Genomic DNA, 26,747 nt, shown 5'->3' with positions numbered 1-26,747 from the left:
AGTCATTTTGGAGCCCTTTTACTAAAGCTTAGTGTGCACTAACAACATTAGCGCACACTAGATGCTAAGAAGCCCATTTTATACCTATGGGCTTCTAATGCATACTAATCTTTAGTAAAAGAAAAATAGAAAAATGTAGGCAGATAAAGACCATACGGCTTATCCAGTCTGTCCATCCTTGCCATCTGCTATCCCTTCTTCTCCCTTAGAGACCCAATGTACTTGGACCAAGCTTTCCTTTATTTCTCGTTACCTCAGGTATCCAGTAAGATTATAAGGTTTTTAGCACTGTATATATATCCAGTAGTGCTAGAAAACTGATACATGTTATATTATTATTATTATTATTATTATTATATTATTAATCTCTATTCACAGCTGTTCTGCTAACAGTGTGCTGCATGAGGAGGAAGAAAAAGACATCAAACCCAGAGAACAACCTGAGCTACTGGAACAATGCTATAACCATGGACTACTTCAACCGGCATGCGGTGGACTTACCAAGAGAGATTCAGTCCCTGGGAACATCCGAGGTAATGTTTTATGTTTATGTTTATTACTAACCCCCCATTTACAAAGCCGTGCTGCTGGCTGCTGGTGTGGTAATGCCAGCACAGCCCATTCAAAGTGACACGCAACAACTGGTAGCAGCAACTTTGAAAATAGGGGGTATGGTTGTTAGTGGAGTGGAGGAGTAGCCTAATGGTTAGTGTCATGGGCTGAGAACCTGGGGAACCACATGCAGTTCCCACTGCATCACTTAAAACTCCAGTGTCTCAAGTACAAAACTTAGATTGTGAGCCTTCTAGGGACAGAAAAAATACCTGCATATAAAATATGTAAACAGCTTTGGTTATATCACAGAAAGGCAGTATATAAATTTTTTTTTGTTACATTTGTACCCCGTGCTTCCCACTCATGGCAGGCTCAATGCAGCAGGCAATGGAGGGTTAAGTGACTTGCCCAGAGTCTCAAGGAGCTGCCTGTGCCGGGAATTGAACTCAGTTCCTCAGTTCCCCAGGACCAAAGTCCACCACCCTAGGCCACTCCTCCACACCACTCCATAACCCTTTGTTTATTAGATTCTTGATATACCTCCTTTCTATGGTACAACCAAAGTGGTTACGTATGATATACTTTTTCTGTCCCTGTTGGGCTCACAATCTAAGCTTTGTGCCCTATGCCCTGTAAAAGAAGTGGGGCTACTTATAAAGGGATATTATTTTATTAAATTGTACTAAATAAGCTTAGAATATTCAGTGTTGAAACACAGGTGATTTTTTTTTTCTTACTCCACTGATTCAAAGCTTACATTTAGACTATAATGAAATAATTCTGCTTGGTACTGTAAATGCATTGCAATATTGATGCTCAACCTGAATAACATTGGTATTTCACATTCATGCAGCTATGCCTGTATAGGCATTAGAGAAGGCAACCATGGTAATTTTCTTAGTCCCATGCCAATATGACCAGAGTTGGCCTGCAGATGAAAAAACATAGCACAGACCCAAAGCTGCTGGCAGAAATGTTCAGGCAGTGCTGGAACCACTAACAGAGCCAGTCCACAGCTATCTGATGCCCTCAGCAAATCTTCAGTTGTACACCTCCCTCCCTAGTTTAGCATCCTCCCTTCCTTAATGTCTAGCATTACCCCTTCTCTTTTCCCCATTCCCAGGTGCCTAGCATCACCCCCTTCTCTTTCTTTCCTCCTTCCCAGATGTCCAACATCACCCTATCCCTTCTCTTTCCCCTTACTCCCCCATTGTCCAGCATCGCCCCTTCCCTTCTCTTCCCTCACTCTTGATGTCCATCATCACCTCTTCCCTTCTCTCCCTCATCCCCCCCCCCCTCCTCAGTGTCCAGCATCACCTCTTCATTCCAGCCTAGTTACCTAGTGGTAGGGCTGGCCCCAACCAATAAAACTAAAATTCAGCATGAGATCCTGTAAGCCAACATGAGATCATAGATTCTGTGGCAGCCCCTAAGTGTGGGACTGCCTATGCCCCACCCACATGTACACCCCCTTTGTAAGCGCACACTATGGGGGCTGCACGCTAAGCTTGAATACCACTTAGCACCAAACAAGTACGTATGTGGTCGAATGTAACATTCACATGTGTAAATGCTATAGTATTCTATGATCATAGGGGTTGATATTAAAAAGGGTTTAACCAGACAGGAGAGGCTTCTGCCTGGTTAAACACTGCTGGTGGAAGTGCACAGCACCTGGAGCGGAGGCCCTTGGCCCTAATAGCTTCGTTCCTTCCTGGATTGTGTACACATAGCAGGCTTTCACTTCTGCTGTGCAGTTTGCTGCCTATACAGTCTGGAAGCCACATGGCATTGGGGATTTGTGTAGCCATGTCTCCTGGCACAATAAGAAGGAAAGGGGGAGAGAGGAGACAGGGAATTGCTGGACCATAGGGGTGGAGGGGACAGGGAGAGGGTTTAGGGAAATGCTGGACCATAGTGGTGGAGGAGAGAGAGGGGTTGGGGGCACAAGGAGATGCTGGGCTACAAGGGTATAAGAAGGGAGATGGAGGGGAGATATTGGCATGGTGGAACAATGTGGGGAGAGACTATGGTGGTTCTCAAGGAGAGAAGATGAGAGGAGGATGGTAAATACAGAGGGTAGAATTGTATAATGGGTAGTGGATGAAAGAGAAGGGAATATGAGGTCAGGGAAGGAGTGAAAGGAGAAGATGGAAAGTTGATAGGTACTGGTAAGTGAAATATAGGTGGAGGACTGAAGAGTGAGAAGGTGAAATCTGAGGGGAGAGACAGAAAACGAGGAAATGCGTCAAAGACAGATATAGTGAAGGAATAGAAGAAGATATGAGGGAAGTGGAGAAAGGACAAATGGACTGCACTCACTGGAAAGAGAACAGAAGACAGACAGGAAAACAGAAAAGAAGAAACTGGGACCAACATGCTTGAAAAAATAAAATACCCAGACCACAAAGGTAGAAAAAAATGTTTTATTTTGAATTTATTTGGTAGAATATGTTAGCTTTGGTAAATATGTTTCACGGATGTCTTTGTAATTTTATTTTTTCAGTACAAGATTAAATACATTTGTATTTTCATTTCTCCTATGTTGTGGAACATACCTAGTTTGAATTTTTGGGGTTCCCAATTCAATTTTTATCTTTATATTTTTGATCCCTTGTTCTGTATTTGGTGTGTGACCAAGGTGTGGTATTCTGTGGGCAAGTAGTTTCTGTATAGAACTCTTTATTAGTCTCACTTATTCTGTTTTACCAGTAGTAGATGTATTGGTGTTCTAGGGCCCCATGTAATATTTGTAGTGCTGCCTGTTAAGTAGGATTCTTGTTTAAATCAGTGCTACTGTTCTATAGCAGATTTGCTACATGTTTGTCGAGTTAGGATTTTTTCAGGTTTTGTGTTATTTCACAATGTGCCTGGTACTGGGGAGATTTATTTCACTATTATTGAGATGTGAGAATCGTAATTTTTGTATGGCACTTCCATGGAGAAAATGTGCTAGTTTTGATCTGCACCTGTTGTTGTGGGGGAAATAAGGTTTTTGTGAACACAGAGCACATTTACATGTAATATATAAGAACTGATGTACTGTATCAGACCAAGGTCCATGAGGATCATGCATGCAGTGTGTAGTGGATGCGAGCATCATCCATCATATGTGTCCTGACTGAAGAAAACATTGAGAACCACTGGCCTAGGCATCACTACAAGGTCACACAGAGAATTGCACAACACGCGATCCAGCATTTCTCCCTCTTTCCCCTATCCTGTACAGCCGTATATCTCTCTTGGCCTTTCCTCCTGCTCCTCGGTGGTCCTGCAGTGTTTCTATGCCCTGCTGGCAACGACATCAAGTAAAGCAAACTGCCTCTGGCTAAGCCTTGTAAGCATTCTCTCTGCTGTGTCCCACCTACACTGACACAGGAAGTCATGTCAGAGGAGGCGGGACACAGCAGAGGCAGTTTGCTTTAGTTGCTGACGCTGCCAGCAGCCATAGAAACACTAGAGGACTGGCGAGGAGGAGGAAAAAAGGATGATGGAGATACCAGACCTGGGGGGAGGGGGAGGAAGAGTAAAAGAGATGCCAGACTGTGAGTAAGGGAAGGGAGGATGAGAAATTCCAGAATGCAGGGAAGGGGGGGAACAAAGGCAGAGAGGGGAGATGCTTTATAGCAAAAATAGGGACACAGAGGGAATGATGGTAGCAGTGGCGTAGCCAGAAGGCAATTTTTGGGTGGGCCAACAAGTTGGATGGATGGGCACCTGATATGCCCTGCCCACGCCCTTACTCCTACTGCACACCTACCCCACTCCCAATAACTTACAAAAACGTGAGTGAATAACTAATTCAAATAGGCACAGTTTTCAGGCTCTCTTAAAAGTAACTAAAGCCCCAGGAGAGAAAAAAAAAACACCCACACACACACAACACACGATAAGCCAAAATAAGTCACCATACTAAAATACAATGCTGCCTCATTATTCTCCAGTAACAAGTCACTTTTCCTTTGCAGCTGTTTTCATGATTTAGAGTGTTGTACATAAATTCCCAAAAGCAAAAACATAAAGGTAACCATACTGGGTCAGAGTTGCCATCCTTGATGCAGAAAGTATAAAACAAATAAAAAACACAAACCCCCACCACCAGCAAAACTAAAACAAACCAACTTTTACTTGTAGAAAGGTTTGTGGCTTTCGTTCATCGTCAGCGCTGCGATTCACACAGGCACTCCGCTCCCCTTTGCCGCATCTATCTGGCCCTCTCTGATGCACTTCTTGTTTACGTAGGGCCAGATGGATGCGGCGGGGGGAACGGAGCTGCCTGTGTGAATGGCAGCAGTCAGACCGCTGCCAGCGACAGGCGAAAAGAAGAAATCTGCAGCAGTGACATACCTAGTGTATTTGACACCTGGGGCCGATCATTTTTTAACACCCCCCTCCTCTATGAAAAAAATATTTTTAGTAATAATCCACGACTCACACAACAAGGGTGTACCTAGAAAAACAACCAAAATACAGAAGAACACCTAGGAAAAGGCAGCATCTTAAACGTTGCAGTGAGCACTAGAACATCAATACACCAATTGTAAAACTAAACAAGACATTAGTGAAAATGATCCTGCCAACACAAAACCATGTCTTTTTCACATAGAACACAGATACATCCTCACCAAGTATAGAATAAGAAACCACAAACTAAAAACAGAAATATGTAGACAAAAGTTAAACTGAACCCCCAATAAGTCAGATTCTGCATACAATGCAACACCACAGAAACAGTGATGCATGTCCCCTAGTACTGTGCAATATAAAGACAGCAGATGTAAATTTGAAAAAAACTGACAAATACCAATCACCACTTTACAAATTAACAAACAGAAATAAAACAAATAAAAATGGAAAATAAGATGATACCATTTTATTGGACTAATACATTTTTCAATTAGCTTTCAGAGGCCAAAACCTCCTTCCTCAGGTCAGTATGTTATGGTATCCTGTCCTGACCTGAAGATGGGGTTTTGGTCTCTGAAAGTTAGTCAAAAATGTATTAAAATTAGTCTAATAAAAAGATCACCTTATTTTCATTTTCTATTTATCACCACAACTACAATACTACTTCATCCTAAAGCAAAAAAATAAAATAATAATAATAATAAATCTTTTTTCGAACTTTGTCGTCTCTGGTTTCTGCTTTCCTCATCTTCTCTTCATTCTCTCCCTTCCATCCAGCATCTGCTCTCTCTCTCTCTCCCCCCTCCCTTCCATCCAGCATTTGCCCACTTTCTCTGCCCCATCCAGCGTCTGCCCTTTCTCTCTCCCTTCCATGCAGTGTTTGCCTGCTTTCTCTGCCCCTTCCATCCACTGTTGCTCTCTCTTCCATTCTGTCTGGCCTCTCCCCCTTTCCACTGGTGTCTGCCCACTTTCTCTGCTCCTTCCATCCAGCATGTGCCCCCTCTGTCCTTTTTACATAATGCATTCCAACATCTCCCCCTCTCTCCCTTTATCTCTCCTCTCCCCATCCATCTTCTGCTTTTCAGTATCTCCTGTATATTTTACTTTTCTCCTTCCCCTGTAGCCTGGTATCACTTTCCCTCCTCTTTCCCTCTTCCTCTGAGGTCTGGCATCACTCTCTGCCTCTCCACCCCCTCTTCCCCTTCGGTCTAGCATTGCTTTTCCTTCTCTGTCCACCCTCCTTTTCCCTTCCCTTGAGGTCTGGCTTTGCTCTCCCTGCTCTCTCCACCCCTTCTTCCCCTTCAGACTGGCATCGCGTGATCTTCCTCCTCTCTCCACCCCCTTTTCCCTTTCCCTGCAGTCTGGCTGACATCGCGACACTCTTCCACCTCAGCTCTCTCCACCCCTACGCCTCTCTCAAGCCTCCAAGCTTTCCATCCCCACTGGCACGCAGCATCAGCAATGTAAGAGCTGCCTTTAGCCTGCCCCGGAAGCTTTCTCTGTACAGCTTCCCGCGTAGGAGGGACGTTGTACAGAGGAGGCTTCTGGGGCTGGCCAAAGGCAGCGCTCATGTTGCTGACGCACGCTGCTGGAGGTCTGTAAGTTTAAAGGCCTACAGAGCAGGGGGGGAGGGAAGGTGGAGCGAGGAGGAAGAGCTATACATCGTACTAGTTGGAGGGAGGGGACGCCGGAACGGAACCATCATGGCAGCAGCACCAGCACTGAGGGATGTTGGGTGGGCGGGCCTGGAGGGAAAGTGGCTGGGCCCGGGCCTGCCCGGGCTACGCCCCTGGATGGTAGACATGGAGTGAGAAAAAATGTCAACTGGAGAGGAGATCTAGAACCAGCAGAAGTTGAATGGCACTCGTGGGGGGGGGGGGGGGGAAGAAGGAGGTACAGAGTAGCAGATGGATGGCACTTGTGGAGGGGGGGAAGAGGAACACAGCAGGGCTGGCGCAACCTGGTAAGCATGGCAGGGGGCACCAACGTCTGGGGGGTGCCACAAGCCATGCTTACCACCGCCACCGGGAGACTCACAGTTCCTGCAGGCAGCTCACGGTCCTCACCTGCCTGCCCTCAGCGTCCCACAACAGCCCTCCTTTCCTTCCTGCTACCCTGCGTTTAAAACTTTTATTTTACCTTAAGTCACAGGCTTGCCTCCAGCCTTCCCTTCCCTCTGTGTCCCGCCCTCCACTGATGTAATTTCCTGTTTCCGCGAGGGTGGGACACTGAGAGGGAAGGGAAGGCTGGAGGTGAGCCTGCTGCTTTCACTGCTGCAGCTGCGACTTCAGGTAAAATAAAAGTTTTAAACGCAGGGCGACAAGAAGGAAAGGAGGGCTGTTGTGGGAAGCTGAGGGCAGGCAGGTGAGGGCTGGGGTTGAAACCATAGGTGCCGACTCTGTGGGTGCTGTGGGTGCTCGAGCACCCCCGATATTTTGGGACCCAACCAGAACGCATCGGAGCTATGGCTACCGGCCCCAGCAGTAATATTGTAGTTGCACTTCCCCAAGTTCCTGCTTGGCCTGAAGCTAAAAAAAAACCAACAACCAGAGCTGATGCCTGCAGTCAGCGACAGCGCAGCCAATAGAAAAAGGACAAGAAGCGGAACCCAATCTACCTCTCCCTGCCGCTCACCCGCTCCCTTCTGTGCTTACTCGCCTGCCTGACTCGCTACCTCCCTGACTGCAAATGAAAAGAAACCACAAGCAGGCCATACATATGTGCGTATCATAAGGTGCAGGACCGGCAGAGCCGACAGCAGCGCAGCATTCACAGCTCAATAGCTCCGCATGCAGTATCTCTTTATTTGCAGTCAGGGTGGCAGTGACCAGCAAATTGGTAAACAAAGGAGTGAGCAGGTGGGCAATGGGGTGGAGAAGCTCACAGGCGGAGGTGCCTATGAGTGAGTCTATGGTGAAGAGGAAAAAGAGAGATTGATGGGGGTGATGCTGCAGGTGGGGAATAGGAGATGGGTGAAGACAGTGGGGTGAAGATGGATAGTGAGGTGAAGGGAGAGAGAGAGAGACAAGAGCAATGCCGGATAGTGAGGGAGGAGAGAGAAGGAGGAGAGAAGGCAATGCTGGACGGTAGGAGAGAGAGGGGGGAAATGCTGGATGGTGGTGGAAGAGGGCAGCTCTGGATGGTGAGGGGAGAGAGACAGAGGGAGCAGTGTTGGATGAGTGTGATGATGGAATTGCGGAAGAAAGAGACAATGGTAGTCTGGTGGGGGGCAAGACAGACAGTGAGGCAATGTTGGATTGGGGTGGAGAGAGACAGAGAAGATATACCGGATGGCCGGGGAAGAAAGAGAGAGTGAAAGACAGAGGGGTGATGTTGGTTAGGAGTGGAAAAAACAGAGAGGAGATGTTGCATGGCCAGCACAAGAGAGAGTGAGAGGAGATGATGCATGATGGGGGGGAGAGGGACAGGAGATCCTTGAATGCAAACTAAGACTTTTTTGTGGCACCAGTTGGAGGGAGAACATTGGGTTGTGTTCAGCACCCCCAATAATTTTGAAAAGTTGGCTCCTATGGTTGGAACTGGAACTCGGTGGCTGAAAAGGGGGACAGGTGGGGGCTGGGGTGAGTCACTGGACATGGATGGGAGGGGAGGGCAGCGGAGAGAGGATTAATCACTGGACATGGATGGGAGGGGAGGGCAGAGGAGTATCGCTGGACGTGAATGGGAGGGGAGAGAGGAGAAATCGCTGGACATAGAGGAGAGGGCAGGGGAGAGAGGAGAATTGCTGGATATGGATGGAGGAGAAAGCAGGGAAGAGAGCAGAATTGCTGGACATGGATGGATGGAAGGGAGGGCAGGAGAAATGCTGGACATGGATAGAGGAGAGGGAAGACAGGAAGTAGATGCACATGGATGGAGGGGATGGGAGAGAGGAGAAATGCTGGACATGGATGGAGTGGAGGGCAGGGAAGAGAGGAGAAATGTTGGACAGGGATGGAGGGAAGGAAAGAGAAAAAAAGGAGATGCACATGGATGGAGGCGAGAGGAGAAATGCTGGGCATAGATGGAGGAGAGAGAAGACAGGAGGAGATGCTCATGGATGGAGGCGAGAGGAGAAATGCTGGGCATAGATGGAGGAGAGAGAAGACAGGAGGAGATGCTCATGGATGGAGGGGAGAGAGGAGAAATTCTGAACATGAAGGGGAGGGTAAGACAGAGGAAGGAGATGCACACTTGCAAAGACCGGCCCTGTCTATGAGCTACTGCACACCACTAACTAATGCATTGTTATTGTCTTCAATGTGATGGGGGCAAGATACAGTCTCAAAATATTTTAAAGTGCTTTGTTCTTGGAACACAATTGCCTACTGCGTTAAACCATAGCAGTGTCTTTATTATTCAGACTCATTCCCTATATGCTATATACAAATGGCGCAAACACTTGGAAACTTCATGGATTTAAGTTAAACTTCTCTCCCTGGTCAACAGGAAACTCTGGGATTTGTACCTTTTTCTCTCTGGTTCACCTCTTCCTAATATTGTTATTGTTGTTTCGTTTCACTATGAGAATGTCAGTTTTCATAGTGCAGACCTTCTGCTTGACTTATGTATCTGTCTTACAAGGCTATTCAATGAATGTATCTATATTCTGTACCACTGCTCATTTCTTGGTGATGTTTGTGATAAGAAAAGGATTAGTCGTCCATCGTCCCCCCACCCCCCAAAAAAAAGAGAACATAGCCTTCAGCAGTAGAATACTTAGATATGTCTTCCACATGACAACCCGATAGCTAGTCTTGCAGGTGACATATGCACATGACAGGACAAATTGACAGCCCTCATTAGCCCTCTCTCCCTTCTGCTTTTCACAGTGCACCTGAAACCAGTGTGGTAGGATTAAAACCTTCATATCAGATACAGCAGTCATAGGCATTCAGATGAAAAGACAGGACACCCATATAAGCTTCAACTTTTATAATTCTGGTAATAAATGTAAAATACTTTGTATAAAAAATATATAACATCTATATAATATAAAATTAAATTCTCATGATATGCAAAATAAAATATTTACAAACAGTGCCGTAGCGAGGGCGGCTGACACCCAGGGCGGGTCGCCACTGCGCACCCCCCCCCCGGGTGCAGCACGGCGCCCCCCCCCATCCGGCACACACCCTCCCCCGGAGCGCATTCTTACTTCGTTTAGAAGCGAGGGTCGGGCGGGTGGGCCGATCCGCCCCGAGTCCACGTTGCTGGGAGCTGCGTCGGCTCCATTGGTTCCTTGCTCTCTCTGCCCCGGAACAGGAAGTAACCTGTTCCGGGGCAGAGGGAGCAAGGAACCAACGGAAACGACACCCCCCCCCCAGCGGCGTGCACCCGGGGCGGACCGCCCCACCGCCCTGCCTTCCTACGCCACTGTTTACAAAAATAAAATACAAAATGAAATATTTAATCAAACAGGAGGGAGGGGAAAATAAATGAGAAGTTACCAAATGGGCAAATATATACAATAAAAGTAAAAAGGGTGATGGAAGGGGAAAAGGATCAGTTATGGGAGTTTTGGGGAGACCCTAAGAGCAGCAGGAGCTGCCTCAGGAGGTGGGGCAAACTAAGGGTTCTGGGAAGTGGAGGGACCAGGGATGGAAGGATGCCCTAGAGCAGATAGAATCATGACCTGGGTGGCCTGACCGGCTTCCAGGACCCTTAGCCGCTGGTCAATGGTGTTCCACATGTACCCCATCTCCTCCCAGACAGCATCTGATCCAGAGGCAGGTGAGGGCGGAGGTAGGGTTGCACCTGCACCATCACCTGCCTCTGGATCAAGCTGAGGATCAGCATGCCGTTCTGGGGTAGATGGGGAGACATATGGGAGGACATTGTCCCCTCCAGGGGAGATGTTCCCCTCCTGAAGGAGGTCATGCTGCCACTGGAGTGGTGAGGTCTGGAGGGTGGGATTCGGGGTAGTGGGGGTAGCTACTGGCTGGGTTGGTGGAGTTTGGGGGCAGGACTTGGGGCAGTGGGGGCAGCAATGTCATGCAATGGTGGAGGAGGAGATAGAGGATGAGGGATCCATCATAATCATCATCTTCTTCATCATCCTCTTCATCCTCCCTATCCTGTTCATCCTAGGGGGGCAGGATCTGGGGCAGTGGGGGCAGCAACATCCTGCAATGGTGGAGGAGAGGGGGATGAGGGCATCCATCATCCTCATCCTCATCCTCTTCCTCATCCTCTTCATTATTCTCATCCTCCTCATCCAGAGCCTCCTCTAGCTCCACCTCTTCCTTCTCCACCAGCTCTGCAGCACCAGCAGCTCTAGGGGGTGGGTCAGCTTGTGCCCCAGCTACAAAGGTGGGAAACAGAGATGTTGGTTACAATCATGGTCTCCATTACCTGCACAGTTGAAGTGGCCAGTGAAGTTTGGGAGTGGAGCATAGGTGTTAAGGACCAAGCTTTGCCTGTTGATTACACATTGACAGTGAGTGGCTGCCAGTGGGATAGCCAGGAGGTAGAGAGGGTCATTGAAGACTACAGTGTAACTCATCTTCCTCAGCATCCAGCACAGCCAGTACCCCCTGAAGGAACTCCCACTTGTATTGCCTTAAGTAATGCCCCCTCTTGCGAAAGTCCTTCATCTGAATGAAGACAAGGGGTGGGGTGGTAAGAGAGAGGGAGGTTGAGTGGCAGGTACCTGACAAATTTGGCATACAGCTCTTTCACATGACAGCTCCAACCCTACCCCAGCTGCTTGCATTTTGCACTTGACTCCTCAGTAGTGCAATAGTAGCCCACTCATCATTGGTGCAGATATTTTTCGAGAATATTTGATTACAAACTGTGTTTTGAGACCTCAATTCTTAAATATGTTTTTACACTTGTCTCTTCATGGACACAGGCTTTCCCACTGTGAGAAAGATCCTTCCCCAAGCAACAAAGTGGCAGAGTGGTTAGAAGGCTTACATGTTCCTTCTGGGGTGGCTAGTTGAAATCCTGTCACTGGTGCTTGTGCAGCTGACACCCCCCCCCCCCCCCCCCCCAGCTTCACATCATTTTACACTTGTCTCCTGTTGGACACAGGCTTTCCCACTGTCAGAGATCCTGCCCCAGGGAACAAAGTGGTAGAAGCCTTGCTTGCTCTTTCTGGGGTGGTCAGTTCAAATTCTGTCACTGGTGCATAGGCACCTGTCCTCATTTTGCACTTGTCTCTTCATGGACACAGGCTTTCCCACTGTGAGAGAGATCCTTCTCCAGGGAATAAAGTGGTAGGGTGGTTAGAAGGCTTGCTCACTCTTTCTAGGGAGGCTAGTTCAAATCCAGTCACAGGTGCCTGTGCCCCTGCCCTCATTTGGGGTCTCATGGACAGGGGCATTCCTACTGTAAGAGAGATCTAACCCAGGAAAGGAGGTGGCAGAATGTTTAGAAGCTGCCCCCCCCCCCCCCCCCAGCTTATCATTATTTTGCAATTGCCTCCTCAGTGGTACAGTAGTATCCAGTGGTGTGCTGGTAAAACAAGAGGCTCTCTCTCCAAACAAAAAAAACACACCCATAGATATGTACGTAACTGTATCATACCTCACAATATCTGACATAAACACCGAACAATGAAATATGGCATTTTAATCAGGAAACGGACAGTTTTCAACCCCGACGCATGATCACACCCTAACATTTTGTCTGAATCACCCCAACCTATTTACCGATACTTCTTTACTGTACTTGTCACTGTAATACCCCTTTACTGTATTTGTTCACACCGGAGTCTGTAACCACCTCTCCGGAACTATGTAAGCCACTTTGAGCCTACTAATAAGTGGGAAAAGGTGGGATACAAATGTAACAAATAAATAAATAAATTATATATTCTATTGGTACAAATGATATATGCAGGCAACAACCAATTTACAAATAATATTAGAACATACAATATTCTTTACTGTAAATTCCAAATGGCCAATTGATTTTCGCCACACTCTGTAGCCAATCTGTTTGCTATTCATCCCAATCTGCTAATTCTTTACACAATAAATTTGTTGACATTAAATCTGACAGATGATTTACTGTCAGACTATTTCTCACCCTGTATACTAATTACCCACTATAGAGAAACTGGAACCAGCTGGACGGTTACACATTCCTATACAGACACTACATGCTAGCAGAGTCCTTCACCTCAGTCACACATGCAGAACATGGACAGACCCTCAACTTATACAAAATAGACAAAATAGGGGGCCACAAGAAGCATGCAGACAAAAACTGGAGACCCCCCCCAAGAAAGCCAGATTATATATGCAGTGAAAATACTGGTAAAAAAAACACAAATGTATTTTCTTCCATAATCCGCTAAATACAAAATTATAAAAGATACATATTTCCAAAAAAAAGTAAATATCCATGAGCAATATATTTACAAAAAGAAGCAACCAACCATGAGCAGCATATCCCCCTTTCCTTTCCCTCCCATCCCTGAGCAGCATGCATGTACCCCTCTCCATCCCCGTCTATATGCTGTTTTCTCCCTTTTCCTTTCCCTCCAAATATGGCATGTCTTCCTCTCTTTTCCCTTAAGTTGTCTCCCTCATCCACATGCAGCTTGTCCCCTTCCCATCTCATCCACACAGTTTCTCCCCTTTCTAACCCACTCATCCAAGCAGCTTGTTTTCCAAACCCCCCATCCCGCTCCCACTCCCTGCTTCCCACTTTACACAGTCCTCTGCTGCTACCTTACACATCCCTAATGCTCCAGTGGTCAGCAGGGGCAAGAGCGATTTCATACGCTTCTGCCCATGCAGTCTCCACTCTTCTTCGTAGTCCGTACTATTGAGTTCTTGCAGCAATCAATCTCACGAGACTGCTGCGAGTTCCTGCAGACTTTTCCAATAGTACGGACTATGGAGAAGAGTGGAGACTGCATGGGCAGGAGCGTATGAGGATCGCTCCTGCCCCTGCTGACCACTGGACCACCAGGGATGTGTAAGGTAACAGCAGAGGGCTGTAACTGTCAGCATTATCCTAACTGAGGCTTTAGGGTCTACTCTGTGTCAACCAAAGACCTCTGGGAGAGCAGCTCTGACATTCCCCCCTCCACTCCTAGTCTGACCCCTGGGAATGTCAGTGTAAGACAGAACACCTGTGCTTCCAAGCAATAAAACAAACCAGAATATGCTCAGGAAAAACAATAGAAATAAATCAGTTAAACTGTGCCTTCAGAGGAATGCACACCTCCTTGCTAAAAAGTAAACACACACACACACACCTCCTATCTGCAGCCATTCTCAGCCCTGACAGAGACATTAGGCACACCCTGAGACACACAGAAACAGTGCTGTATTATCTTTCTGCCCTAAGTAACATAGTAACATAGTAGATGACGGCAGAAAAAGACCCGCATGGTCCATCTAGTCTGCCCAACAAGATAAACTCATGTGTATACCTTACCTTGATTTGTAACTGTCTTTTTCAGGGCACAGACCGTATACGTCTGCCCAGCAGTATTCCCCGCCTCCCAACCACCAGTCCTACCCTCCCATCTCCATCACAGACCGTATAAGTCTGCCCTTGATTTGTACCTGTCTTTTTCAGGGCACAGACCGTATAAGTCTGCCCTTGATTTGTACCTGTCTTTTTCAGGGCACAGACCGTATAAGTCTGCCCAGCAGTATTCCTCGCCTCCCAACCACCAGACCCACCTCCCATCACCGGCTCTGGTACAGACCGTATAAGTCTGCCATCCACTATCCTCGCCTCCCAACCACCAACCCCTCTTCCCCCCACCTGCTCCTCCACCTAATTTTGGCAAAGCTTCTGAGGATCTATTCCAAGTGCTGTAAGCCTATTTCTAGATAAATTACCTTTTGCCAAGTCACACATGTGTCTGTTATTTTGCTACCAAACCCACTGCCCCTAAGAAGTGGACTCGGGACCAAAAGAAAGAAACTCAGAACCACACCAAAGCTGACGTCTGACCTCTGGGGCTATAACGGACAGTGACATTATGACGTCGCTATGCGTTGATGTCTTTTCCACATATAATTTCAGGTGTATTCTTTTTAAAGCAGGTAGATTCACGTGTATTCTATATAACGCGTGAAGCACAAAAATCTAGCCACATACTTGTATCGTGCATAGATTTGGGCTCTGGCATAGTTCTAAGCATATTCTAGCCCTAAGTGTATAGAATAGCGCTTAAGTGCAATTGCTTGCTATACTTCAGTTTGATTTCAGTCACCTCCTACAAAATAAGTGTCGGTGAGTGCTCACGCACCAACGGGAAAACTAGCGCGTGGCAGAAATGTCAAAACTGGTCATTTACCAGCAGTGCTAAAAGTGGCCTTAATGCGTGGGAAAGATGCATGTTGGGGCTAGCACAGGCCCTAAGTTGCATCCACACTTGCCCCAGCGCTATAGATGGTGTCCCTGCAGGTGCGTAAACATTATGCTAGTATTCTATAATAGAACCTGGGCATCCAGGCACTGTGTTCTAGAATATGCTCCTGCCCCACATCCTTGAGGTGCTAACATTTATGGGGAAAATCTGCAAGTTGAAATAATTGGGCCAGTTTTTTTTTGTTTGTTTTTTTGGGGTTGGGGGGGGGGGGGGGTTGGGGGGTGGAGTTTAAGAGGAAATCCCTAGACAGCTATAGATGAGAGATCATAGTACCATAGCTCAATAAAGACTGTTCTAACTGAGCTGAAAATTCAAAGAAACCAGAGGAAACCACCAGAGTGAGAATAAATTACATTCAAATCATTGGTTGCATAGGAGCACTTTTATAAAGCTGTGTTAGGCCCTAATGAGCATCTAATGCAGCAAAAAATGGACTACCGTGGGACACGCTTATAGCATCGTGAGATAGTTTTGGAATGTGTATGCACTAAAGGTGCACTAAAAATCTTTTTTTAGGGGGCATATCACGGGCGGAGAATGGGCATTCCTGTCTTAGCCAGTTAGCACATCTAGTTACTGCAAACTAACTGGTTAGCACACGGGTATCGTAGGAGCCCTCTGCCTACAAAATAGGAGGTGGCAAGTGCTCCTGTGGTAATTATTAAAATTGGCCAAATTTATGTGTCCACTGTTCACAGGGGATTCATAACTAAGGGCTCATTTTACTAAGGGGCTTCTTAGCATTTAGTGAAAGCTAATTGTTAGCATGTGCTAAATCTGTTAGTCCACCTTAGTACAAGGACCTCTTAGAAAAGGTAAAATTAATTGATGAAACCAAAGGCTTCAATGGACCTACCTGTCTCCAGTGCAGAGCCAGTAATTCTGTTACTTGTGTTTGTGGTATGCCAGTCTTCATTTATTTTGTTCTTCTCACATTATCTGATAGAAAAAAAAGATTGTTTAATTTGTGGGAGAGAGGGGGTGGTTTGTTGAAACTGAAAATTAATCAGGATAATTTCTGTCTTCCTGTGCAGTGCAGCATATCTTTCTCCTCTTTCTTCACTCACCATCACCTAATATTCTTAGTCCTCCCTTTAGCACTTTCCTGCCCTCTTTTCTTTCTCCATCCCCCTTCCCCCCACGCCATACTATCTCCTTTTCTGTTACGATCCCCTCCCTACCTCTGGATATTGATCAGAAATGGAAAATGAGTTTTGTTTTGACATGAAATATTTGGGAAGGACCGCAAGGTTCAGCCTACTGACACTCTATTATAAGCATATTTATAGATCACCTTCCTCAACAAAACCATCCAAAGTGATTTACAGCTTACATAAACCAACAAGAATCAATTACAATTAAAACAAATCATCAATATCAAGGTTTTATACATTTAAATTTCGATTTACTATCTTGAATTATAGTCTCTTTTGTTTTTAACACAAGGATGACCCTGCTACCAGAAATAGTGCTGAAACATGGCCATGTTATATTTTCATTTTTAATGTTTTACATTTTATGGAACCAATTCCTGTAATATCTGAACATTTAGCATATTGCAGTTTACCTCTATTATTTATTTTATTGTCTTTGGTATTAGTTTTGTTTTATTAATATGAGGCACTGCATTCATTTATTTATGCATATGTAATGTTACCATCAATTGTCCTTTGATTTAAGTTCATCTTTCAACTACTGTTTGCTCTCCTAAACATTTTTATGCTACATTAATCTCAACCGGTTCATAAGCAGTGCATAGACAAGCCATAAAATATATCAGAGTACATGAAAATGCCCAAAGAACTATTTGTAGTAATGTTAAATTCAAGTCAAATAAATAACACCAGAGCAAAAAAAAAAAAAAAAACCCAAACAAAAAAAAAAGGCAAGTTGAAAAATGCACACTCATAGGGGTCCTTATCCTAAAGATTTTATAAACTGCAACTAAAGGTGTGCGTGCAAATCAGTGCTCATAACCGATTTACATGTGTAACTTAATTACTTAACAAGCTAATTGACGCCAATAATTGGCCATGAATAATTATCAGCACTAATTGGTAATGATTAGAATTCACACTCACAGTTTTCTAGGTGTATTCTGTACAGTGTGTGTAAATTCTAATACGCAGATCTCAAAAGAGAGTGTGGCCATGGGAGGGGCATGGGCAGGTTGGTGGTGTTCCTAAAAATTAGGTGCACTGTTATAGAATATGCCCGGTACATGCCTAAATTAGGTGTAGGCATTTATACCAGGTTTTAGTTGGCGTAAATGCTGCACCTAAATTTTAAATTCATGGGGCCAGATGTATACGTATTCTATAGACCGTGCTTAACTTTAGGTGAGGTTTATAGAATAGCACTAAGCGTGGGTTTTTTTGCGCTGATTTTTAAAATTCCATATATAGAATTCACCCTGTAATGCGTGATTAGGGCACACAGGCTAACACAAAAATGCATTACAACATTTTTCAGTATTCTGCCGGTTTGCACACATTAACCTGCATATTATATATTTTTCAAAAATATTTTCTGGAGGATATGTGTCATGGGCATTCCTGCATTATCTGACTAGCATGTTATGATTAGTGTGTGCCAACCGGATAATGCAGAACTAACACAGGAGCACTTAGCACTTCCTAAATAGGAGGCGTAAGTGCTCCCAGATTGTTTTGCAGGTACCGTGTGCTAAAGGGAACATTGGCACATGACCTGAAATTTTTTTTAAAAAGAAAACACTCTAAGAAACACCACATTAAATCTGAGCTTAGTACATGGGAAGTCCCACATTAAAACACGTTAAGTCCAGATTTTACTGCATTTTAGTAAAAGGACACCATAGTGTGACAAAAAGGCGTTCTTCCTGTCCTCCATTTTTAAACTTATGCATGTTTGTATGGGGACTGGGTGTTAAAATACATGGTAAAATGTATCCCATTAGGGGGTTTGTGTGTACACGCACACAGGACCATACCAAGGGCTCTGCAGGCAGTGCGGCCTCCCAGGGCACAAGGGAGACAGGGTACAAAAATTACTTGCCCCATCCACTGTCTCCCCTGTGGTGGCCACAGTACAGTAGGTAGGACTGGGTGCTAGGGGGCATGTTACACTTGGGACACTCCTGTGTGTGTGGGTGGGTTTGGGTTAGTGGTGTGCTGGTAAATGTTTAACAACAGGCCCCCCCGGTCCCCCTCTGCGCCCCCCCCAAATTGCAGAGCTGGCTATGGCCGGGGAGAGAGCCTGGGGAGGGGTGGCAATGCATTACTCCAGGAAAAAAAAATTAAATGATCCCAGGTTCCAATCTAATTCATGTTTAATGTACGATAAAATTCCATAAATAAGTAAATAAATATAAACTTTTAATGTTGAGCACCTGATTCTCAAAGTGAACATATTCCAAACACTATAATGAAAATAAAATGATTTTTTTCTACCTTTGTTGTCTGGTGACTGTTTTTCTGATCATGCTGGCCCAGTATTCGATTCTGCTGCTATCTGTCCTCTTAACTCCGTTTCCAGGGCTTCCTTTCCATTTATTTCTTTCCTTTCCTCCTTTCTTCTTCATTTCTGGTCCTCAGCTTCTGCCTATTTTCTTCATCCATGTGCAGTTTTTCTCCTCTCTTCCTTTTCCCTCATCTCATCTCTTTCATCACTCTTCCCTCCCCTCCATCCATGTCCAGCATTTCTTCTCTCTCCCCTCCTCTCCCCCTGCCCTCCATCCACCCATGTCCAGCCACCCTTATCTCCCCCTGCCCTGCATGCACCCATACCCAGTGACCCTCCTCTCCCCTGCCCTGCATGCACCCATACCCAATGACCCTCCTTTCCCCTGCCCTCCATCCACCCATGTCCAGTGACCCTCCTTTCCCCTGCCTGCCCTCCATCCACCCATGTCCAGCAGTGACCTTCCTCTCCCCTGCCCTGCATGCACCCATACCCAGTGACCCTTCTCTCCCCTCCCTCCATCCATCCACCCATGTCCAGCGACTCCCTTCTCTCCCCTGCCACCCCCTCCCGAGTTGTTCAGCAAATTCTCCTCCCTCCCTCCGGATCCGGTCCCTCACCGACCTGACTGAGTCACCCTGCCTTGTCCTTCGAATTCTTCGGGGCAGGCAGTCTTGCCTGCCCACTGCCAGCGCTGACTCTCCCCCACTGCCGGATCGCGCTTCAAAATGGCCGCCGAGACTTACAAGGGTGGCCTCCAATACTTCAGCAGAAGTCTCGCGAGGCCGCCTCTGGAAGTCTCGACAGCCATTTTTAAAATGCGAACCGGCTGCAGGGGAGAGTCAGCGCTGGCAGTGGGCAGGCAAGACTGCCTGCCCCGAAGAATTCGAAGGACAAGGCAGGGTAACTCAGAGTCAGGTCGGTTAGGGACCGGATCCGGAGAGAGGGAGGAGAGCCGGCTCGCACTTTTTAACAACCGGCTCACAAGTTGGAAGAAAATTTAACAACCGGCTCTTGCGAGCAGGCTCCAGCACACCACTGGTGTGGGTGTGCACTTTATATGTGTGTGTGTGTGTCTGTGTGTGTGTGTGTGTGTGCACGCCTGCCTATGTGTAGAGATGGTCAGTCTGACAAACAGGTAGGGCTTTCTTAATTGGTGCTAACACTCAAACAAAATGAATGAGAAATTCTAACTGAACAAGACCTGTTAGTCTTAGGAGCCTTTTCACTAAAGTGTACTGAGCAGTTAGCAGGTGAATTAATGGATGCTGATCATGCACAGCTTTTGGAACTGTTACCACACAGCGAGCAAATGAATGGATGCTGTCATGGCAAACTACCTAACCTGTTATGGGGTGGGAAATGGGCAGGGAACAGGTGTGGACTCCTGTGCATGGATGAGTAGCCTAATGGTAGAGCAGTAGGCTGAGAACTAGGTAAACCTGGTTCAAATCCCACTGCTGCTCCTTGTGATCTTGGGTAAGTCACTTAAACCTCTGTTATCTCAGGTACAAACTCAGATTTTGAGACCTTGGGACAGGCAAATACTTTTGCATCTGAATGTAAACTTGCCCTGAGCTTCTATTACTACAAATAAAGGGTGAGCTAAATCCAAAATAAGTTCCCTTCCCTAGTCATGTACTTACTGCCTCCTATCTGTCAGTACACTTAGGACCAAATTCTATAAACAGTGCCTAAAAAATCGGCACTGAAAAAAAAACACGTTTAGCGTTATTCTATGAACCTTGCCTAAACTTAGGTGCAGTTTATACAATATGTGTTCCACCTGTCCCCGTAACTAAAATATAGGCGCGACCATTTATACCTACTAAAACTTGGTGTAATTGTCTGCACCTAACTTAGGCACGGATCGGGTGTGTTCTATAACAGTGTGCATAATTTTTAGGCATGCCCATCCCATCCCCCCGTGGTCATGCCCCCTTTTGTGATCTGCACACTAGAATTTGCATGCACTACTTTACAGAATACGCTTACAAAGTTACACACGTAAATTCTAATTAGTGCTGATAATTGTTTATTAGTGGCCAATTATCACCACTGATCGACTGTTGGACAATTAAGCTGCACATGGAAATTATCTATGCATGTTGATTTGGACATGCAACTTTAGTCACTGTTTATAGAATCTGGGGGTTAACACAGTAAAATACTTTTCTGAACGGTAACCGTACAGGGACATACTGAGACCTCCTCCAACAGTGAACACATAGGCTTTGCACTTTGCACACATCTGATAAGCAGTAAGTTCAAAACCTTGCCACATTTTAGAAAATGGGCTGAATGTTTTTCATATATTGAAACAAAAGCCATTTGTGTGAAGCAGTGTGTAATTTCTGAGCATGACTTGGGTTTCATCGCTGCAGTGTCATTACTATAAAAACATAATAAAGATTTTACACACATGCTGAAATATTTGGGATGTATGTAGGTTATCTGACATGTCTACAATATATTCCCTACCCAAATATTCGGACATCTCTAAGTCGTGTTCTTCTTTTTCTCCCTGCCCTTTTCTCTCTTTTTCACCAGGATCATCTCTCAGAACCGCGATCCCCAGCTAATGGCGATTATAGAGACAGCGGCATGGTCCTTGTCAACCCCTTCTGCCAGGAAACACTTTTTGCGGGAAATGAACACGTGTCTGAAATCTGAAAGTCCCTCCTCTCCTATTTCTTCCCTTCTCCCCACCCTACCCCCACCTTGTATTGCAGTTGAACTTTATCGTCTTTAAATTATAAATATATATATTATAAATATACTCTTTGTGTAGCCCTGACTTATGAAAAGGTTTTCAGCATTTTTTTTCCTAACAATTGTCAACATCTTTTTATAAGTGTAGTCAGACTTTACAGAAGAAACAGTGGATTTATAAAATAAAGGTATTTCTAAGCAAAACAGCTGTTCAGTTCATTATCAATTCATTGTCTCTATGCACTTTTCCTTAAAAACAGGATGATGTTATTTTAGACAGAACACCGGGGCCAACAAGAGTGGGGAGGCGAGATTCCCCGGGCCCGGCCTCCAAGGGGGGAGGGGGCCGACACCAGCAAGGTTTTGAGGGATCAGAAGCTTCTTCCTGCCTACCTGCCTGCTTCTGGGTCTGTCTCTCTCCAGCTCTTGTGTGCCAGGACCCGGATGATTGCGTTAACGCGATCACCCGGGTCCCGGCACACAGGTGCAGGAGAAGACGGACCGAGGGAGGAGCAAACACAGGAAAGTAAGGAGTGAGGGCAGTGGCTCGAGTGTGGAGGGGGGCACTGTGTGGCAGTGGCCCAGGTGGGGGGGGGGGGGGGCAGTCCTGCCCCAGGCCTGGATGTGTCTCTCGGCTTCCCTGCAGAACACATGAAGCTTCTGGTTCTGTAAGTTAAAGCTCTAAGCAGGAATTAGCTGTCAATGGTTTGCTCCAACTGTTAGTTGCTTTTTGATGTACAGCAGTGAGTTCTCAGTTTAGACCTCAGAACACACCCAGCCAGTCAGGTTTTCAGGGTAGCCACAAAGAATATGCATGCACTCCCTGCATGATATGCAAATCTATCTCATGCATGTATGTTCATTGTGGGCATTCTGAAAACCTGATTGGCTAGTTGTGCTCCGAGGACTGTGTCCCAGTGTACAGTCATGTGGACAAGAGGCAAAAAAAGAGGGTGAAGCTCTGCATGAGGAAGAGGCTGCTTTGTGTATTTCCATAAAAATATTTCCATCAGCTCCTAAGCACTTAATATATCTTTGTCAAAAGTACTGTGGCTACGGTTTTTGTTCACTTAAATATGTTGAAATAAGAGTCAACAAACCAACTTATTTGCTGGACTAACTCAATACATCCAAGAAAACAGCAAGGCAGCCAATCCGCAAACTCCAAGATGGAAACAAACACAGCAGATCAGTGGAAATATGAGCAAACTTTATTGATGGAATATCATCTAAAAAAATGTATTTCCACTGATCTGCTTTGTTTGTTTCTTTCTAGCTCAATACATCTGTAAGAGGTTTTATCCTTTCTTCATGTCAGTGAGGAAACAGCACAGTTACAACCCCCCCCCCCCCCCCCCCCCAATATTCAAAACTATTTAACTGGCCAGAAACTGCTTCCTGGCCAGTTAAATAGCATTTAAGCACCTAACTGCGGATATTCAACGGGAGTTAACCGGCTATGTTGAGCGGTCAAAATAAGCCACTCAAATAGGCCTGTCTTTGATTAATAAAAAGTTAACTGGATAGCACTGAATATCAGCATAACTGGTTAACTTTTTTGTTTTATTTCTTTTGATTACCTTTAAAAATGGACTAACACGGCTACCACACCTCTCTACTCTAGTAGCCAAAATAAACCCAGATATTCATTGCTGTTCACCGGATATGACCCCACATTGAATATTCGGATTTAATGCCAGCGGCAGACAGCAAACATGCTGCCCGCCACTGGCTGACTATCAGGCCCAATGGAGTCAGCCAGAAAGTTGCAGGTTATATGATAGCTATAGAGATGGTGGGCCTGACAGAGAACTTTTTCCCCTGATATTTAAACACTGCAATCAGTATTGACTTCTTACACTGACTGCAGTGTTTAAATTTATACTCAGATATTCAAAGCCCGGACACACCTGATACAGCACTGAATATCCGGATAAAAGGTGGTTGCTTGAAGTTATCTGGGCTTTGGGTTCCCGTAACTATCCGCACAAGTTAAGATGGTACAAACATATACTTTTACATGTGTGTTTTGCTATGCTAACTTGTCCAGGTAGTTATCTGGGTGCCAGTGCTGAATATCAGTGGTATCCGGATAGCTTCCTGCTCCACCCCTCATCCTTTGCAATGCTATCTGCTTCTGATGTATCTGAAAATGTTGTTACTGTGAGTTTTAGCCTCTCCGGCAAGTTTCTCTTCATATTCTCTTTTAGCCTTCTTTATTAATGCTTTGCCTCTGACTTGCTAGTGCTCATGTCATGTTGCTTCTCATTTTCTTAATTTGGGTCCTTTTTCCATTCTTTGAAGGACAATCTTTTGGCTGTAATGGCCTCTTTTACTTCACCTTTTAACCTTGCTGGCTGACATTTTCTCTTCTTTCCACCTTTGCAAATACGTGGAATGCATCTGCACTGTGCTTCCATGATGGTATTTTTGAATAACATCCACACCTGATTTAGTGTCCTAACTTCTGCAGATGATCCTTTTAGTTTCTTTTTAACCATTTTCCTCATTTTATTATAGTCGCCCTTTCGAAAATTAAATGCAGCTAAAATAGATTTCTTTTATAGGTTCATCCCAGATAGCAGCTCAGACTTGATCATGCTATGATCACTGTTTCCCAGGGGACCCAACACTGCCACCTCTTGCCCTGCATGCTACCAAGGACCAGATCCAAAATGGCTCCCCCTCTTGTTGGTTCCTGGACCAGCTGCTCCAAGAAGCAGTCATTTATTACATCTAGAAATTGTATCTCCCTGGCACTCCCTGATATAACATTTATCCAGTCAATATCTGGGTAATTGAAATCACCCATTATTATAGAATTGCCCAATTTGCCAGATTTCCTAATCTCTGTAAACATTTCTTCATCCGACTGTTCGTTCTGTCCCGGTGGACGGTAGTACAGCCCTACAAGAATACTCCTTCCCTTCACACACGGAATTTCTATCCATAATGATTCCACACTGCTATCTGTGTCATGTAAAATGTTTATTTTATTTGACTCAATTCCCTCTTTAACATATAGCGCAAATCCCCCCCCCCCTCCAATTTGATCCTATCATTGTGATACAATTTGTATCCAGTAAACACAGTGTCCCATTGATTATCCTCTTTCCACCAAGTCTCTGAGATGTCTATTATATCTACCTCATCATTTAGTGCTAAATATTCTAACTCTTCCAACTTACTTTTTAGGCTTCTAGCATTTGTATACAGGCACTTCAAATTGTGTTTTTTCCTTTGATCTATAAGCTGCTTAGAAGTTGAAGGGGATAATGTGCATCCTTTATCCTGCTCTCTCATTAAGCACACCTGGCTTACTTTCAGCATTGTTGAAACCTCTCTACTGGGATTCCCTAAATGTCCTGTTTCAATAGTATTCTTCAAGGATACTCCACACCGAACCATGCGATCCTGCTTCCCCCTCCCTCCATTCTAGTTTAAAAGCTGCTCTATCTCCTTTTTAAAAGTTAGCACCAGCAGCCTGGTTCCATCCCAATTAAGGTGGAGCCCATCCTTTCAGAACAGTCTCCCTCTTTCCCAGAATGTCGCTGCGTTCCTAACTAATCTAAATCCCTCATCCCTGCACCATCGTCGCAACCATGCTTTCAGACTTCAGAGCTTTGCCTGCCTTTTGGGTCCTGCGTATAGAATGGGGAGCATCTCTGAAAATACGACCCTGGAGGATCTAGATTCAGCTTTCTACCTAAGAGCCTAAATTTGGCTTCTAGAACCTCCCTCCCACATTTTCCTGTGTCATTGGTACCCACATGTACCAAGACAGCTGGCTCCTCCCCAGCACTAAGATCCTGTCTAGATGATGCATGAGGAACACCACATTCGCACCAGGCAGGCAAGTCACCAGTCGATCCTCAGCCACCCAGCTATCTATATGCCTGATGATCAAATCACCAACTACAACAGCTGTCCTATCCCTTCCCTCCTGGGCAGAACTTCTTGGAGACATACCCATGGTGCGAGTGGATAGTACATCCCCCAGTGGGCATGTCCTGGCTACAGGAGTACTTCCTACTTCACCAAGGTCTGTGTCTGTATATAGCAATCCAGCTTAGGATAGGCTGGAAAGGGCTTCAATGGCAACTGCAGTAGCTAGAACTGAGGACAGTGCTGGGCAGACTTTTCCAGTCAGGGTTCCACAAATAACAAAATGGATTTGGATAAGCTGCAGTGAGCTTTCACGGCAACTCCAGTAGGTGGAACTTAAGGACAGAGCTGGACAGACATGCCAAAGAAAGACTCGTGATAAAGTATATAAAATTAATTATTTTATTTATGACATTTATTTCCTGCATTAGCCCAAGTAGAACTCAGGTTAAATGTGGCTTACAGCATCAAGTCAGTTATTGCGTGACATAGCCAGTTAGGTGTTGATATTCAATGCCTTACCAGCTATGTTGAGCGGTCAGAATATGATTCTTAAATAGCAGGCCTATCTTTGACCACTAAATAGTTAACTGGTTAGCGCTGAATATCAGCATAGCCAGTTATCATATTAGTGGCCAAAATAAACCTGGATATTCAATGCTGGTCACCGATTATGGCCTGGCATTGAATATCTGGATTTAACACCGCCGGCAGACATCAAATGTGCTGCCTACTGAATATCGGTCCCATAGTCTATAAAGAAAACCAGGCACCTTTATAGAATACTAGTGTAACCAGGTATGTACTACCTGTATGCACCTAGGCTCAAAGACTTAACCCCACTCAAAGACCAGAGATGGGTAGTAACAAAGTACTTTTACTTGTAACAAGTTACATTTAAACTGTACTTTTGCATTTAGTAACAAAGTACAAATTTGGGAGGGGCATTGGCAGGTCATAGGTGTTTCTAAAGATTATGCTCACTGTTATAGAATACACCTGATCCACTCCTAAGTTAGACGCAGGCATTTCCACCAGGTTTTAATTAGCATACATGGTTGTGCCTAAATTTTAGTAATGGGAACAAGCGCTTCACCTATTTTATAAACTGCGCCTAACTTTAGGCAAAGTTTATAGAATAGCAGTGTGTGGGTTTTTTCAGCACTGATTTTTTGGAAGCCATATATAGAATTCATCCCTAAACGTATAGACACTGGGTGATTTTTAACTCAGAAACTCACCATATGATCTGTTTAAAAAAAACCACAGGATATGAATGTTAAAACTTTCTGACACAAAGATATAGTGGAAGTAGAAAAGGTACAGAGAAGGGCGACGAAAATGATAAAGGAGATATGGGACAACTTCCCTATGAGGAAAGGTTGAAATAGCTTGTTTA

General features: G+C 45.2%; 1 protein-coding gene across 2 annotated transcripts in view; it reads left to right on the top strand.

The window, feature by feature from the left end:
- Window positions 1-21,624, top strand: part of TMEM108 (transmembrane protein 108) — a 400,937-nt gene extending 379,313 nt beyond the window's left edge. For both annotated transcript variants that reach the window (XM_030206597.1, XM_030206605.1), the window contains 2 exons: window positions 379-533; window positions 21,302-21,624. In XM_030206597.1, coding sequence (XP_030062457.1) covers window positions 379-533; window positions 21,302-21,424 — 278 coding nt within the window. In that variant the 3' untranslated portion in view covers window positions 21,425-21,624. The remainder of the gene's footprint in view (window positions 1-378; window positions 534-21,301) is intronic.
- The last annotated feature ends 5,123 nt before the right edge of the window (window positions 21,625-26,747 follow it).

This window comes from Microcaecilia unicolor, chromosome 1 (assembly GCF_901765095.1).
Source record: "Microcaecilia unicolor chromosome 1, aMicUni1.1, whole genome shotgun sequence".
NCBI classification, from domain to species: domain Eukaryota; kingdom Metazoa; phylum Chordata; class Amphibia; order Gymnophiona; family Siphonopidae; genus Microcaecilia; species Microcaecilia unicolor.
Note: the sequence above shows the minus strand (reverse complement) of the source record. Positions and strands in the feature narration are given on the sequence as shown.